A 17,445-nucleotide genomic window follows, 5' to 3' on the forward strand; every position below is an offset into this window, starting at 1 on the left:
TTCGCTGCATAAAAAAAATTCTCCTCATCTACCCCCTGATTCTTTTGCTAATTATCTTAAATCTGTGTCCTCCGGCTATCGACCCTCCTGCAATCGTATCAGTTTCTCCTTATCTACTATCAAAGCTTTTCATAATTTTAAACACCTCTATTAAATCTCCCCTTAACCTTCTCTGCTCAAAGGAGAACAATCCCAGATTCAAAGTCTCTATACATAACTGAAGTCCCTTATCCCTGGTACCATACTAGTAAATCTGTTCTGCACCTTATCCAAAGTCTTGACATCCATCCTAAAGTGTGGTGCCCCAAATTTGACACAATACTCCAGCTGACGCCTAACCAGTGATTTACAAAGCTTTAGCATAACTTCCTTGCTTTTGTACTCCATGCCTCTATTTATAAAGCCCAGGATCCCGTATGTCTTTTTAACAGCCTTATCGATTTGCTTGCCACCTTCAAAGATTTGTGAATGTGAACCACAGGTCTCTCTGTTCCTACACCCCCTTTAAAATTGTACCATGTAGTTTATATTGCCTCACCTCATTCTTGCTTCCAAAATGCATCACTTCACACTTCCCTGCATTAAATTTCATCTGCCATGTGCCTGTCTCTCATTCCTCCTACCAAAATGTAACACTTCACGTTTCTCTGCATTAAATTTCATCTGCCACGTGTCTTCCCATTTCACCAGTCTATGTCCTCCTGAAGTCTGCTACTATCCTCCTCACTGGTAAGCACATTTCTAAGTTTTATGTCATTTGCACACTTTGAAATTTTGCTTCCTATACCCAAGTCCAAGTCATCAATATATATCAAAAAGAGTTGTGGCTCTAATACCGACCCGTGGAGGACACCACTGTATACTTCCCTCCAGTCTCATAAACAACCGTTCACCACTACTCTCTGCTTTCTGTCTAGTAGCCAATTTCATATCCATGCTGTCACAGCCCCTTTAATCCCATGGGTTTCGATTTTGCTAACAAGTCTATTATGCGGAACAGGCTTGAGGGGCTGAATGGCCTACTCCTGTTCCAATGTTCCTATCAACTGCACTACCTTCATCAACCCTCTCCATTATTTTATCAAAGAACTCAATCAAGTTTGTCAGACATGATTTGCCTTTAACAAATCCGTGTTGGCTGTCATTTATTAACCCATGTTCTTTCAACTGACAACTAATTTTGTCCCGGACTATGATCTCCAGAAGTTTCCCCACCACTGACGTTAGGCTGACTGGCCTGTAGTTACCAGGTTTATCCCTCTCCCTTTTTTTGAACAGGGGTGTAACATTTGCAACCCTCCAGTCCTCTGGCATCAGTCCCATAGCTAAGGAGGATTGGAAGCTTGTGGCCAGAGCCTCTGCTATTTCTACCTTTCCTTCCCTCAGCAACCTAGGATGCATTCCATCTGGATCTGGTGATTTTTCTACTTTGAGCACTACCATCCTTTTATGTACGCCCTCTTTATTTTTATCCTATCTAATTTCTCTACTCTTTCCTCCTTTACCATGACATTGGTAGCATCCTCTTCTTTTGTGAAGACAGATGCAAAGTACTCATTTAGTGTCTCAGCTATGCCCTCTGCCTCCACAAGAAGGTTTCCTTTTTGGTCTCTAATCAGCCCCACCCTTCCTTTGACTGTCCTTTTACTCTTTATATGTTTATAAAAGACTGTAGTTTTCCCTTTTGTTACCAGCTAATCTTTTCTCATACACTCTCTTAGTCCCTCTTATTTCCTTTTTCAGTTCTCCTTGCGCTTTCTGCATTCTGCATGATTCGCTACTGTATTATGAACCTGACATTTATCATAAGCCTTTTTTTTCTGCTTCTTTTTAATCATAATTTCTTTAGTCATCTAGGGAGCTCTAGCTTTGGATAACCTCATGAGAGGAATTACAGATTACAAATGTTTCTATTTTATAAAGACCATTGAAAAGGTGATAATGGAGTCAGACTTGTGTGCATAAATTTTGACATCCAGTAGCAAGCAATCACTCGCACTATACAAGCTGGAGTTCCAAGTTCACCAAAAGTCAATGTGAAGGTTCACTTTATGCCCCATAGTTTTTGGATTGTGGCTATCACGGTCATTTTTTTTTACTTTTTAAAGAGTAATCTTTTAAAAATTTTAGTGTACATAATGTCACATTCCATGAACTAAAATTAAAAGCATTTTTAAGAATTAAAATTACAAGAAGAGTCGCACATAGCTACGGCCATATTCAACCTTGTCCTATCTATGCAGACTTTTCATGGGACATGTAAACATTCATTAACAAATGTGTTTACTCTGGAGTGGAGAGGGGAGAAGTGGAAGGCTTCAACATAATCGGAACATCATTTAACAATTCACCCAGAAAAAATAGCATTTGTTACGGGGAACTGGATAATGTAGTGGATTAGCACACTGACTTTTCACTTCTGTGACTTGTTCCAAACTATCAGACAAATAGAATGAAAGTTGTCTCTCTTTTTGCTGGCTGAGGAATTAGGTAGTCTGAACCCAGTTCTCAGTGAGGAGGGGCTATAATAGGCATCAAATTAGCCTAAAGGATTACTGGTGTGATACAATGACGCACCGGGTGTGCTTCCGGAGACAATGAACATCGTTGGTGCAAAGACGAGATTGCTTTACTTTGCAAATAAACCCTAAAAAACTATTTTAAGAATGCTTGATGCTTATACTGGTCTAAATGTTTAATTTCCCAGTGTTAACATCCTTTGCACAAAAAGTCCCCCAAAATTTGTATTTGTGTCCTTACCTAGTAAGTAGGACTTGGTGTAGGATAGGATACAGCCAACAGAGTTTTGGATGAGCAGAAGTTTACAGAGCATGGAGAATGGGTAGCTGGTCAGAAGAGCAGCAGAATAGTCGAGCATGGAGGTGACAGAGCCATGGATGAGAGTTTCAGCATCGGAGGCAGATGTGATGAAGAGGAAATGGGGTCGGAAGTTTAGCTTGGGGTTGGATAGGACCCCGAGGCTGCGAACAGTCTGATTTAACCAGAAACTGTGGATAGGGAGGGGGATGAAATCAGTGACAAGCGTACAGAGTTTGTGGCAGGTGTTGAAAATGATACTGGAAGAAATTGCACCCGGCTAAGTAATCTGACAGCACAAAGGCAGTAGACGGGTTAAGCGAGGTGATGGAGAGGTATGTCCAGATGATATCACTAAAAGTCCTGAGAAGAGATATAAGCAAAATTTTTTCTTCCATTAGTTGATACTGCCATGACCAGCCTGAACGAAAGATTTTCTCAGCTGGAACTCTTCTACAGGTTGTGTTTAACATCAAAGAGATGGGGAAGGCCACAGATGTGAATACCTAAAGTGAAAGTTGCAAAAACTAGGTTCTAAAAATGGGTGACAACGATGCTGATGATTTGAATCTCGAGGTTTGCTCAGCTGTAAATGCCTTGCCAGCTGAAGTGTTCATTTCACCGCTGGAGATGCTCAACTATATTTACAAGGGTAATTTGTTGAATCGCCAGCTTCTTTTGACTGTGCCTGTAACTATGGCATTAGGAGAGAGAAGCTTTACACGTTTGAAGTTAATCAAGTTTGCATTCAAAAATGTCACAAGAACATGTGACTGTCTGGTTGAAATATCCATTGAGCATTATTTTTATCGCAAGTTGGACTTCTCTAAAATAATGGAGGACTTTGCCTCCACAAAAGCATGAAAGAAATATCAATTTTTAAGCGACTAGTTGAGTCTGTCATGTTTCAGTTGCTAAAGAAATATATTCTAAACTTCACAGTGATTTGTTTATTTCTTATGTGAAAGTCCTTTTCTGAGCAAAGCAGTAGTGGAAGTCATCCAAAGTGCAGAGGGGAGGGGCCCTCGCCGTAGCCTCTTCCGCGGGGTCCCCGCGAGTCTAATGCTGGCGCTGGATGCAAAATTGTTGCGATTCTCAAGAATTTTAGAAGAGAATTTCAAGTATGGAAGGATAATTGTAACAAGATTACAAGTATTATCCTTCAGGCTATACTGATAAGACCAACATTTCTAATAGAAAGCTCAGTAGATATGGTGCTCTGTGAAATTACAAAACAAAATCACAACTACTAAGAAATAAACTAAAACAGCAAACAAGGAGGTATGTTTCACTAAAACAAATCCAATGATGAAGAAACTATAATTCAAGAGTGCTGTGAACTTTTATTATCCTATATTTTTCTAATTAAATTGTTTTGGGGAAATTCTGTACAAAAAACAAAACTTTAAAATCTGCACCAAATCTATTTAGTAGTCAAAGGAGTAAAGAGAATGTTGTATAACTAAATGAAGCTGCTATTTTTTTTTAGTATCTTGTATAGTTCTAGTGTGCTTAGCAAAGTGGTAAATTACAAATTTTCAGACAGCCAAATTATTGACGTTTTCATTCATTACTAGATACCATTTAGAGAAACATCTGCTGTCCAAGGAAGAAGGCAATACATCTAATTTATGTAGATTCTGAATAACTGTTCAATTTTTCATTGCAGTTCCCAAAAAGCTTTTTTCTGTCAAAGGATAGTTTGTGCAAATAGATTTAAACTCTAAATCAGGAAGGCATGCAAAACCACAGAGCTTTGGAGGCTGAATTCAAACCCATCTAATCAGCCACTTGAAACTACAGCCTGCACAACATTGTCAATAAAAAGTACAGCTGTCTCAGAAGTCTGGCTAATATACTTGCATCTTTAAGACAGATGTTACATTTCATAGTAGCCATGATTTCTCTTAAGATATCCCAGGTATTCAACTGGAGGCTTTGATCTCAATCAAAATCATGCTCCATATCAAGGATATATTTATTTGGAATGTTTCAAAGGTGGTCCTGATCTCCTGAACCTTTTCTTGGATTTGGAGGGTGATTTCATTTCATGCATCAAACCCAATGCCTTAGTGGTCATCTAGTTTTTCATCATGGGGAGTGGAAACATTTTCCATGCATGTTATACTTAACCACAGAGTGAATCTAAGCCATTCCACATTGGATTAGATCTTCACAAACCCTTTGATCCTCTTTTACTTCAATAATCCATTGAAATGTTGATAAAACTTGATCAAAATAGCAGTCTTCTAAAGGAAGTTACTACTCCTGACCAGTAACAAACAGGACCCCATATAAATCAAATATATTCAGATTGAATACTTAGTTCAATAGAAAAAAAATTGCTCTTAATACAAATAATTCAAGGCCAAGAGGCAAAAACAGAAACAGCTTGTTTAAGCAGTACAAATATAAGTGATGTAGGCAACAGGACAAAAAACATTGAAAATTGTTACATAAGGGCACCATAGATAGATGTGTAGTGGGGAAGTCACATGGTTCTAGCTGGAAAAAAAATCTTAGAGATAAGCGCGCCTTGATTTTCCTCTTTTGCATGTTGCCCTTATCCATGGTAAGTGGAGAACAACTAAACAAATATTTTAAAATAAAAATAAATTTCATATTTTGACAGCTTCAGAAAATGTTCAACACTCAAAGCCTTAGATATATTGCAAAGATTTATAGCTTTGCCTTCATAAACATTGGAATATTAGAATCATGTTTACCACTTTCAATGACTACATTGAAAAAAATAGCTAGAAATGCAGATTGCCCTAAAAGATGCTGTACCTACCATCAAGGAATGTATTCTGCAAGAAAAGACAAGTTATACATTGAACACAAATGAAGAAATAACATAGTTCATAACAGTCTTAACAAGTAGCCCCATACATATAGATTTTCAAGCTAATAATGAAATGTTAGATAGCACTGCACAAACTACATGCTGGTGAGTAGTAGTTAGCCGTGTCAGCAAGCAGCACAGATATACAAAATCAGATTTGCTGCAAAATAACAAACCTTCTTAAAGGAACAATTGTTGTTATTGTTGCAGTTGCTTCTGGCTCCACGAAAATCATGCTCAGTGTTCTATAAAATGGTTGACAACAGATAATAGAAGAATTTCAGCTAAACAAAACTGTTTCATAATCTAGCCTAACATAGCTGTCTAATGCTACAGATGTAAACTGATTAATGCCTATTCAGTATATTGACCCTGTATTGATAAAGCTGGTACCATGAAAATCCACCTTAATTTTACTGGGTGCAGAAGCAGATCCCAATTTAAGCTTAAAATGAATTTGTAGAATCTATTTAAATCAACACTGCAAAAAAAAACTACTCAAAAAGATTTATGAAGTAATGCAAATTCTTTTTGGGGTCCTTTTTCTACAATTTTTTTATTTTAATTAATAAAAGTTTATTAAAGGTGCTTTACTTGATAGTAATAAATGGCTGCTTTGGCAATTGAACTTTCAATGTTCAATAGATTATTTTCAGCGTAGAAATTTCCCAACTTTGGTTCATATTTGAATGAAGAAATTGCTTACCCTCAGCAAAATAACACTCATTCTCAAAACAAGTATTTCCACACCATGGGTTATGCCCTGAATCGTAACTCCAAAAATCAATCATTGTTTGTGAAACCTTTAATTGCAATGGAATTCTTTAGTTCTTTTTTGAGACATGCAACTTCCCACCTCATTCAATAACATGCCTATTCATTCCTCTGTCAACCAAACGCATGAACCCATGTACAAATACTTGAATTAAAATGCATTATGTGACCATACTTTAAATAAAATTATAAAAACATTGACCATAAACTATTAAACCAGCACGAGTGCCTGCTAACCCTTATTTCATTCTTACTACTTCTACAACCCAAATTGTAATTATATTGTTACTGTCACCTGTCCAAGAAGTCAAATTACAACATGCCTCAATACTTGTCACTATCTTCGTCTGCCAACTTTGTGATTGATAGGAATAATTTCCCTTAATATTTTACCTTCACATTGTCAACTAGCATTGCATTTAAATAAATGCTACAAAATAATTGAACAGTTCCCACCAGATCTAAAAAATAAAAAAGAACCTAGAGTCTGAACAGATGATTTAAAAAGAAACTGATGGAAATATTAGTGAAGGTACTTTTAATCATTAAATTTTAAACATACACAACCCCACCTCACAAGCACTGCAACTAAAGTTGCACTCTTCCTCAGCAATAAGAAATGTGACCTTAGATATCCGTCATTCCATCGAGGAGTGGAAGACTTCTTACAAGATGCAAGAGAAAGGACACTACTTGCAGAATTTCATCAATTTCCAGAAATAAGTTTCACCTACAATTGCTACCAAATTATCAGTTTAGCTCCCTAAAATTCAGGTGCATTCTCCACTAGCCATATAGCTGAAAAATTGGGAAGATACTGCAAACAATGCAGAAACATATAAATAAACAAAAGATAAAAAGAGAGATGAATGTACTAGCAAAGCTGATAATGGTAGTAACATTTACCTACAAATAACTACCTTATCTCATGTCTAGAAGCAACACATAGAAGGCAATTACGAGAGGTTAAATACAACATATTACAAAAACCTGAGGCAATATCAAATAGGCAACAAAGCACAAAGTAGCTTCAACAGATGAATTCAAAGTGAAATTGGCAGAGGATCACATAACCAAAAATCATTATAGATAAAACACAAAATCCTATAAGTCTTCTCTGCTGAAATTCTGAATGGTGTTAAGGATCATGAAATAGAATTACTTGCACACTCATATGGCTGATCATCTACCTCAACTCCACTTTCCTGCCCTATCCCCATATCCCTTGATTCCCTTAGTGTCCAAAAATCTATCGATTGAATATACTCAATGACTGAGCATCCACAGCCCTCTGGGGCAGAGAATTCCAAAGATTCACAAGCCTCTGAATGAGGAAATTTTTCCTCATCTCGGTCCTAAATGGCCGACCCCTTATCTTGAGATTATGACCCCTGGTTCTGGACTTTCCAGCCAGGGGAAACAGCCTCTCGGCATCTACCCCTCAAGCCCTCTAAGAATTTTATACATTTCAATGAGATCACCTCTCATTCTTCTAAACTCCAGAGAATATAGGCCCATTCTACTCAATCTCTCCTCATAGGACAACCCTCTCATCCTGGAATTCCCTTCCTAACAGCACTGTGGGAGAACCGTCACCACACGGACTGCAGCGGTTCAAGAAGGTGGCTCACCACCACCTTCTCAAGGGCAATTGTAAACAATTTTACAACACCAAGTTATAGTCCAACAAATTTATTTTAAATTCCACAAGCTTTCGGAGGCTTCCTCCTTCCTCAGGTGAACGGTGTAGAAAATCCTTCTCAAGGGCAATTAGGGATGGGCAATAAATGCCGGCCTCGCCAGCGACGCCCACATCCCATGAACGAATAAAAAAAAAATTAATCTAGGGAACCTTCGTTGCACCTCCTATATGGTAAGGAGACCAAAACTGTACACAGTACTCCAGGTGTGGTGTGTTTTATAACATTAACAATGACAATTACTTGTCCAAATGCACTGATTATACTGATTATTTAGTATAAACTGATACCTTTTCTGTAATGTGCACATGGTAATCTTTGAGGATGTGAAGATTCTGGAGATAGAGAACTACCCTCCAAACTTTGTTTTCTTCTTCGGAGGTATCTTCTGCAATTCCAATCAACAGTCCAGGACGGCATGTTGCCTACCAGGTGCCAGGGTAAGGGATATTTCAAAGTGACTGGAAAGGAATTTGGAAGGAGAGGGTGAAGATTCAGTTGTCGTGGTCCATGTCGGGACCAACGACATAGGAAAGAACAGGAAGCTGGTCCTGCTAGGTGAATATCAGGAGCTAGTAGCTAAATTAAAAAGCAGGACGTTGAGGGTGGTAATCTCTGTTTTACAACCGAGCCAGGTACTAGTTAACATAAAGATAAACAGATCAGGAAAGTGAAAATATGGCTGAAAGTGTGCTGTGGGAAAGAGGGGTACCAGTTCATGGGACACTGACACCAGTACTGGAACAGGACAGAGCTGTACTACTGGGATGGGCTGCACCTGAAACAGGTTGGGTCCAATGTCTTGGCAAAAAGGATAAACAGGACTCTAGAAAGGACTTTAAATTAGTAAGAGGGGGAAGAGATCGGGTGGAAACAAAGATAAGGAAAAGAAGGGACAAGAGCAAAGGTTAGAAAAAGATAACAAAGAGTCAGGGAACAGGAAAGGTTATAGGGAATAATAATAAAATCCCTGTTAAAAATAAAGCAGGAGTAATGAAAAATAAGGGCATATTAAGTTTCCTGTATACCAATGTAAAAGGCATCAGCAACAAACAGTGAATTGGAGACAGTAATTAGAAGTGAGGAATCCTATTAGGGACAACAGAAACATGGTTATAATGTACTTAGAAAAAAGAAGAAAAGAAGAAGGGGTGGTGGGGTAGTTGCGTTAATCAGAAATAACAATGGCACTAGCAAGAAAGGATATAACTAATAAAAGAGACAGAAACAGAATCCACATGAGGAAAAGGATAGCAAGGGATTGTTCACATTATATGGGGTATACTGCAGACCACCAAATAGTGGAAAGAAAAAAGGAGGCAGAAATATATAGTTAAACCTATGAAATGAGTAAAAAAAAAGAATCATAATATAAGGAAATTCCAACTACTCCCAAATAAACTGGCAGGGAGAGGGAAAGGGCAGAAAGGGATTGAGTTTTTACAGTGTGTACAAGACTCCTTTCTGACCCAATTTGTAAGAACCCCAACAAGGGAGGAAGTACTGCTGGACCTAGTAATTGGAGATGAACTGGAGCAGATGGGAGAGGTGGGTGTGGGAGAACATGCAATGAGTAGTGATCATAATATAAGTTTTTTTATAAGGTTTAAAGTAATTATTGAGAGATATAGGTAGTACAAAAAACAAAGTAATAGATTGGAAAAAGGCAACTATGCAGGAATGAAGATGGAGTTAAATATTGAGAAAGAGGTAGAACTGTAGGCAATATTTAAAGGAGAGATTGATAAGAGTTCAGGAGAAATATATTTCACTAGAAAATAAAAACAAACTAGCCAGGAATTAGATAAATAAAGAGGCACAGAAAAAATTGAATCTAAAGGGCATATGTAAAGTACATAAACAATAAAGGAGGGGGTAACAAAAGGGAATATGATGAGATTAAGAAAGGTAAAGACAATTAGGAAGGCAAAGAGGAAATATGAAATGAAAATATCACAGAATATAAAAGTATTCCATTGTCACATAAGTAATAAAAAGAGAATTAAGATAGGGATAGGGCCACAAAGGGATGAGCAAAATAAACTCACAGGAGATGATACTGAAATGGCAGGGATACTGAATAGATACTTTGCCTCAGTTTTCACTGAAGAGGCTAACACAGAGGAAATGACAACAGACAAAGAGGTCAAGAGAGATATTACAACAGTTAAGATAGAAAGAATGGAGATACTAAGCAAATTAGTCAAGCTTAAGGAGGACAAAGCCTTGGGTCCAGATGGATTGCACCTGCAGATAGGAAGGAGATTGCACAGGCACTCATCTCCATATATAAAAATTCAATAGAAAAAGGAACAGTGCCAGAGGGCAGCAAATATAATTCCTATATTAAAAAAGGGGGCCACAACTAATCCAGGGAGCTATAGACCAATTAGCCTAACATCAGTGGTAGGAACGATACTAGAATATTTGCTAAAAGATGAGATAACAAAACAGAAAATATAATTAAAAAGTCAGCATGTGCAAAAAAGATTCACAAGGATGACACCAAAACTGAGAGGATACACTTATCAGGTAAGACTAAACAGATTGGGGCTTTTTTCTCTAGAAAAGAGAATGCTGAGAGGTGACCTGATAGATAATGAAAGGAGGGTAGACGTAGAGAAAATGTTTCCACTTGTGGGGGAGTCCAAAACTAGAGGTCATCAATATAAGATAATCACTAATAAATCCAATAGGGAATTCAGGAGAAACTTCTTCACCCAAAGGGTGGTAAGAATGTGGAACACGCTACCACAAGGAGTAGTTGAGGCAAATAGCATATACGGAAGCTAGATAAGCACACGGTGGAAAAAAGAATAGAGGGGTATGTTGATAGGGGTAGTTGAAGTAGGGAGGGAGGAGGCTTGAGTGGAGCATAAATGCTGGCAAAGACCAGTTGGGCCGAACGGCCTGTTTCTGCGCTGTAGACTCCATGCGGGTTAAATTGGATAACCCCTGAAAATGGGCGCGGGCATCGTGGTACGCGATTAACCCGTGCTCGGTCGTTGCGATGCAGGCAACAAGTTACATTTGTGCTGCCTGCTGTTTTAAATAATTGCTGCGTGCAGCCAACTCTACCTGCACTGTTGATTGGCTGCAAGCATTAGCAGGAGGCACCGAAATTACGAGTGGCTCGCGCTTCTTAAAGGTAGCCTGCACCTCTTAAAGGAGAGTTGAATTGTGGCTGCAAGAAATTATAGGAGTTGTTTCAAAATTGAATCTGTGCTGTGATACTTTGAAGAATGGTTGCGTCTGGGAGAAAGTATGCACCAAGGTTCTCTGATGATGCACTGGAGGCCTTGGTGCAAGAGGTGGAGAGAAGGAGGGACATCCCTATATATGTATGGGAGCAGGAAGCCCTCCAGACATATACTCAGGAGGCAGTGGGAGGAAGTAGGGCAGGAACATAGCTCCAAGAACATGAATGTAATGCAGTGAGAAGTTCAATGATTTAATACGGGTTGTCAAGGTGAGTGAGTTGAAGTTTCAAGTACCAACTGCACCACTAGCCCTTATCCACTAGACCCCCCATCACCCACCTACCAACGATCTCTTTCAGTCAGTGCTCAACCGTTCAAATCATAGGGAGCAGGAATGCTGTCATCCTAAGAGAGTTGTAAACAATTTTACAACACCAAGTTATAGTCCAGCAATTTTATTTTAAATTCACAAGCTTTCGGAGGCTTCCTCCTTCCTCAGGTGAACGTTGTTGGAAATGAAATCCTTGAAATGAAATCGCATTTATAATTCACAGAACAATGCTTGGTGATTACAGACAGTTTTTTCAACTGCTCGTTGCCAAGGCAATCAGTGTGCAGACAGACAGGTGTTACCTGCAAGATCTCCGAATATACAAATCACCAAAAAAAAACCCAAAAAACCAAAAAAAACAGAGATAGAGAGGTAGAAACATAGAAAAGACAGCAACTGACCCGTTATATTAAAAACAGATAACATTTGTTCACTGGTGGGGTAACGTGTAGCGTGACATGAACCCAAGATCCCGGTTGAGGCCGTCCTCATGGGTGCGGAACTTGGCTATCAATTTCTGCTCGACGATTTTGCGTTGTCGTGTGTCTCGAAAGCCGCCTTGGAGTACGCTTACCCGAAGGTCGGTGGCTGAATGTCCTTGACTGCTGAAGTGTTCCCCGACTGGGAGGGAACCCTCCTGTTTGGTGATTGTTGCGCGGTGTCCGTTCATCCGTTGTCGCAGCGTCTGCATGGTCTCGCCAATGTACCATGCTCTGGGGCATCCTTTCCTGCAACGTATGAGGTAGACAACGTTGGCCGAGTCACAGGAGTATGAACCATGCACCTGGTGGGTGGTGTCCTCTTGTGTGATGGTGGTATCTGTGTCGATGATCTGGCATGTCTTGCAGAGGTTACCGTGGCAGGGTTGTGTGGTGTCGTGGACGCTGTTCTCTTGAAAGCTAGGTAATTTGCTGCGAACGATGGTCTGTTTGAGGTTGGGTGGCTGTTTAAAGGCGAGTAGTGGAGGTGTGGGGATGGCCATAGCGAGGTGTTCGTCGTCATTGATGACATGTTGAAGGCTGCGGAGAACATGGCGTAGTTTCTCCGCTCCGGGGAAGTACTGGACGACAAAGGGTACTCTGTTGGTTGCGTCCCGTGTTAGTCTCCTGAGGAGGTCTATGCGATTTTTCGCTGTGGCCCGTCGGAACTGTCGATCGATGAGTCGAGTGTCATATCCCGTTCTTACGAGGGCGTCTTTCCGCGTCTGTAGGTGTCCATCGCGTTCCTCCTCGTCTGAGCAGACCCTGTGTATTCGCAGGGCCTGTCCATAGGGGATGGCCTCTTTGACGTGGTTAGGGTGGAAGCTGGAAAAGTGGAGCATCGTGAGGATGTCCGTGGGCTTGCGGTAAAGTGAGGTGCTGAGGTGCCCGTCTTTGATGGAGATTCGTGTGTCCAAGAAAGAAACCGATTCTGAGGAGTAGTCCATGGTGAGCTTGATGGTGGGATGGAACTTGTTGATGTTATCGTGTAGTCTCTTTAGTGGTTCCTCGCCGTGGGTCCATAGAAAGAAAATGTCGTCGATGTATCTGGTGTATAGTGTTGGTTGGAGGTCCTGTGCAGTGAAGAAGTCCTGCTCGAACTTGTGCATGAAAATGTTGGCGTATTGGGGTGCGAATTTGGTCCCCATGGCTGTTCCGTGTGTTTGGGTAAAGAACTGGTTATCGAAGGTGAAGACATCGTGATCCAGGATGAAGCGGATGAGTTGTAGGATGGCGTCTGGAGATTGGCTGTTGTTGGTGTTGAGTATTGATGCTGTCGCAGCGATGCCGTCATCGTGGGGGATACTGGTGTATAGTGCCGAGACGTCCAGCGTGGTGAGAAGTGTTCCTGGTTCAACTGGTCCGTGGGTACTGAGTTTTTGTTGGAAGTCTGTAGTGTCGCGACAGAAGCTGGGGGTTCCCTGTACGATGGGTTTCAGGATGCCCTCGATGTATCCAGAGAGGTTCTCACACAGGGTTCCGTTGCCTGATACGATAGGACGTCCAGGTGTGTTGGCTTTGTGTATCTTTGGGAGGCAGTCTTCGACCAAGCTTCCCCTGGTACCACAGTTGCAACCACAGGGAAGTCTATCGTCAATTTGTCCGACCACACCCTTCAACCAGACGAAATCGAAGTTCTCAGCCGAGGGCTCAATTTCTGCCCCACTACCAAAATGGACCCCACTAGTCTCGCGGCGGACACAGAGGAATTCATCAGGAGAATGAGGCTCCGGGAATACTTCCACAAACCCCAAGATTTCAGCAGCGAACCCAATGAGACAATCAACGATCTGGAACAGCAGACAGAGGGATCCGCGGTACAGCAACCGAAGAGGAAAGAGTCACACTGGACTCCTCCGGAGGGTCGCTGCCCTCAGCTGGACATGTATGCTCAAGCGGTCAGGAAATGCGTCAATGCCAGATTCATCAGCCGCACTCAGAAGACAGTCCAGAATGTCACCCGAGCTCAACGCAACGCCATCAACGCTCTCAAGACCAACCGCAACATCGTCATCAAACCAGCGGACAAAGGAGGAGCCATCGTCATACAGAACAGAACGGACTATTGCAAAGAAGCATACCGACAACTGGACAACCAGGAACACTACAGACGGTAACCCACAGATCCAACCAAAGAACACACCCACCAGCTCAACAAACTGATCAAGACCTTCGATCCAGACCTTCAAAGCATCCTACGCACTCTCATCCCACGTACTCCCCGCGTGGGAGACTTCTACTGCCTCCCAAAGATACACAAAGCCAACACACCCGGACTCCTATCAACGGAACCCTGTGTGAGAACCTCTCTGGATACATCGAGGGCATCCTGAAACCCATCGTACAGGGAACCCCCAGCTTCTGTCGCGACACTACAGACTTCCAACAAAAACTCAGTACCCACGGACCAGTTGAACCAGGAACACTTCTCACCACGCTGGATGTCTCGGCACTCTCCACCAGTATCCCCCACGATGACGGCATCGCTGCGACAGCATCAATACTCAACACCAACAACAGCCAATCTCCAGACGCCATCCTACAACTCATCCGCTTCATCCTGGATCACAATGTCTTCACCTTCGACAACCAGTTCTTTACCCAAACACACGGAACAGCCATGGGGACCAAATTCGCACCCCAATACGCCAACATTTTCATGCACAAGTTCGAGCAGGACTTCTTCACTGCACAGGACCTCCAACCAACACTATACACCAGATACATCGACGACATTTTCTTTCTATGGACCCACGGCGAGGAACCACTAAAGAGACTACACGATAACATCAACAAGTTCCATCCCACCATCAAGCTCACCATGGACTACTCCTCAGAATCAGTTTCTTTCTTGGACACACGAATCTCCATCAAAGACGGGCACCTCAGCACCTCACTCTACCGCAAGCCCACGGACAACCTCACGATGCTCCACTTTTCCAGCTTCCACCCTAACCACGTCAAAGAGGCCATCCCCTATGGACAGGCCCTGCGAATACACAGGGTCTGCTCAGACGAGGAGGAACGCGATGGACACCTACAGACGCTGAAAGACGCCCTCGTAAGAACGGGATATGACACTCGACTCATCGATCGACAGTTCCGACGGGCCACAGCGAAAAATCGCATAGACCTCCTCAGGAGACTAACACGGGACGCAACCAACAGAGTACCCTTTGTCGTCCAGTACTTCCCCGGAGCGGAGAAACTACACCATGTTCTCCGCAGCCTTCAACATGTCATCAATGACGACGAACACCTCGCTATGGCCATCCCCACACCTCCACTACCCGCCTTTAAACAGCCACCCAACCTCAAACAGACCATCGTTCGCAGCAAATTACCTAGCTTTCAAGAGAACAGCGTCCACGACACCACACAACCCTGCCACGGTAACCTCTGCAAGACATGCCAGATCATCGACACAGATACCACCATCACATGAGAGGACACCACCCACCAGGTGCATGGTTCATACTCCTGTGACTCGGCCAACGTTGTCTACCTCATACGTTGCAGGAAAGGATGCCCCAGAGCATGGTACATTGGCGAGACCATGCAGACGCTGCGACAATGGATGAACGGACACCGTGCAACAATCACCAAACAGGAGGGTTCCCTCCCAGTCGGGGAACACTTCAGCAGTCAAGGACATTCAGCCACCGACCTTCGGGTAAGCGTACTCCAAGGCGGCTTTCGAGACACACGACAATGCAAAATCGTCGAGCAGAAATTGATAGCCAAGTTCCGCACCCATGAGGACGGCCTCAACCGGGATCTTGGGTTCATGTCACGCTACACGTTACCCCACCAGCGAACAAATGTTATCTGTTTTTAATATAATGGGTCAGTTGCTGTCTTTTCTATGTTTCTACCTCTCTATCTCTGTTTTTTTTGTTTTTTTGGTGATTTGTATATTCAGAGATCTTGCAGGTAACACCTGTCTGTCTGCACACTGATTGCCTTGGCAACGAGCAGTTGAAAAAACTGTCTGTAATCACCAAGCATTGTTCTGTGAATTATAAATGCGATTTCATTTCGAGGATTTCATTTCCAACAACGTTCACCTGAGGAAGGAGGAAGCCTCCGAAAGCTTGTGAATTTAAAATAAAATTGCTGGACTATAACTTGGGTTGACAATTGTAAACAATTTTACAACACCCAGTCCATCACCGGCATCTCCACATCATCCTAAGAGAGGACAGCAGGTTTGTGTTCCATGGAGCCACTACCACTTGCTGCCTCCTGTTATGCGCCACCTTCTCCTGCAAGAAAGAGGGAAGTGTGTCAGTGAGTGTCCTGCAAGATGTTTGGGTGATGTGGCTTTTTTTTTATTCATTCATGGGATGTGGGCATCGCTGGTAAGGCCAGCATTTATTGTCCATCCCTAATTGCCCTCACACACTTAGCACTGTTGCAAGCCTCACACCCACAATTCACAGTTCACACACACTGGTAGCTATTCAACCATGACAGCCAAGGGGGTCACCATTGACTAGAAACTTAACTGGACCAGCCACATAAATACTGTGGCTACAAGAGCAGGTCAGAGGCTGGGTATTCTGTGGCGAGTGGCTCACCTCCTGACTCCCCAAAGCCTTTCCACCATTTACAAGGCATAAGTCAGGAGTGTGATGGAATACTCTCCACTTGCTTGGATGACTGCAGCTCCAACAACACTCAAGAAGCTCGACACCATCCAGGATAAAGCAGTCCGCTTGATTGGCACCCCATCCACCACCCTAAACATTCACTCCCTTCACCACCGGCACACAGTGGCTGCAGTGTGCACCATCCACAGGATGCACTGCAGCAACTCGCCAAGGCTTCTTCGACAGCACCTCCCAAACCCCCGACCTCTACCACCTAGAAGGACAAGGGCAGCAGACACATGGGAACAACGCCACATGCACATTCCCCTCCAAGTCACACACCATCTCGACTTGGAAATATATCACCGTTCCTTCAACGTCGCTGGGTCAAAATCCTGGAACTCCCTTCCTAACAGCACTGTGGGAGAACCTTCACCACACGGACTGCAGCAATTCAAGGAGGCGGCTCACCAGCACCTTCTCAAGGGCAATTAGGGATGGGCAATAAATGCTGGCCTTGCCAGCGATGCCCACATCCCATGAATGAATTAAAAAAAAGCCACATCACCCAAACATCTTGCAGGACACTCACTGACGCACTTCCCTCTTTCTTGCAGGAGAAGGTGGCGCATAACAGGAGGCAGCAAGTGGCAGTGGCTCCATGGAACACAAACCTGCTATCCTCTCTCAGGATGACAGCATTCCTG

At 42.5% G+C, this 17,445-nt stretch overlaps 1 protein-coding gene across 8 annotated transcripts in view; it reads right to left on the bottom strand.

The window, feature by feature from the left end:
- The window catches only part of ppp1r9a (protein phosphatase 1, regulatory subunit 9A), a 371,465-nt gene that overhangs the window by 116,684 nt on the left and 237,336 nt on the right, over positions 1-17,445 (bottom strand). For 5 of the 8 annotated variants that reach the window (XM_068004343.1, XM_068004329.1, XM_068004361.1 and 2 more), the window contains exon 6: positions 5,839-5,907. The exons of the other annotated variants lie outside the window; for them this stretch is intronic. In XM_068004343.1, coding sequence (XP_067860444.1) covers positions 5,839-5,907 — 69 coding nt within the window. The remainder of the gene's footprint in view (positions 1-5,838; positions 5,908-17,445) is intronic. 8 annotated transcript variants of the gene reach the window in all.

Source organism: Heptranchias perlo, chromosome 2 (assembly GCF_035084215.1).
Source record: "Heptranchias perlo isolate sHepPer1 chromosome 2, sHepPer1.hap1, whole genome shotgun sequence".
Taxonomy (NCBI): Eukaryota; Metazoa; Chordata; class Chondrichthyes; order Hexanchiformes; family Hexanchidae; genus Heptranchias; species Heptranchias perlo.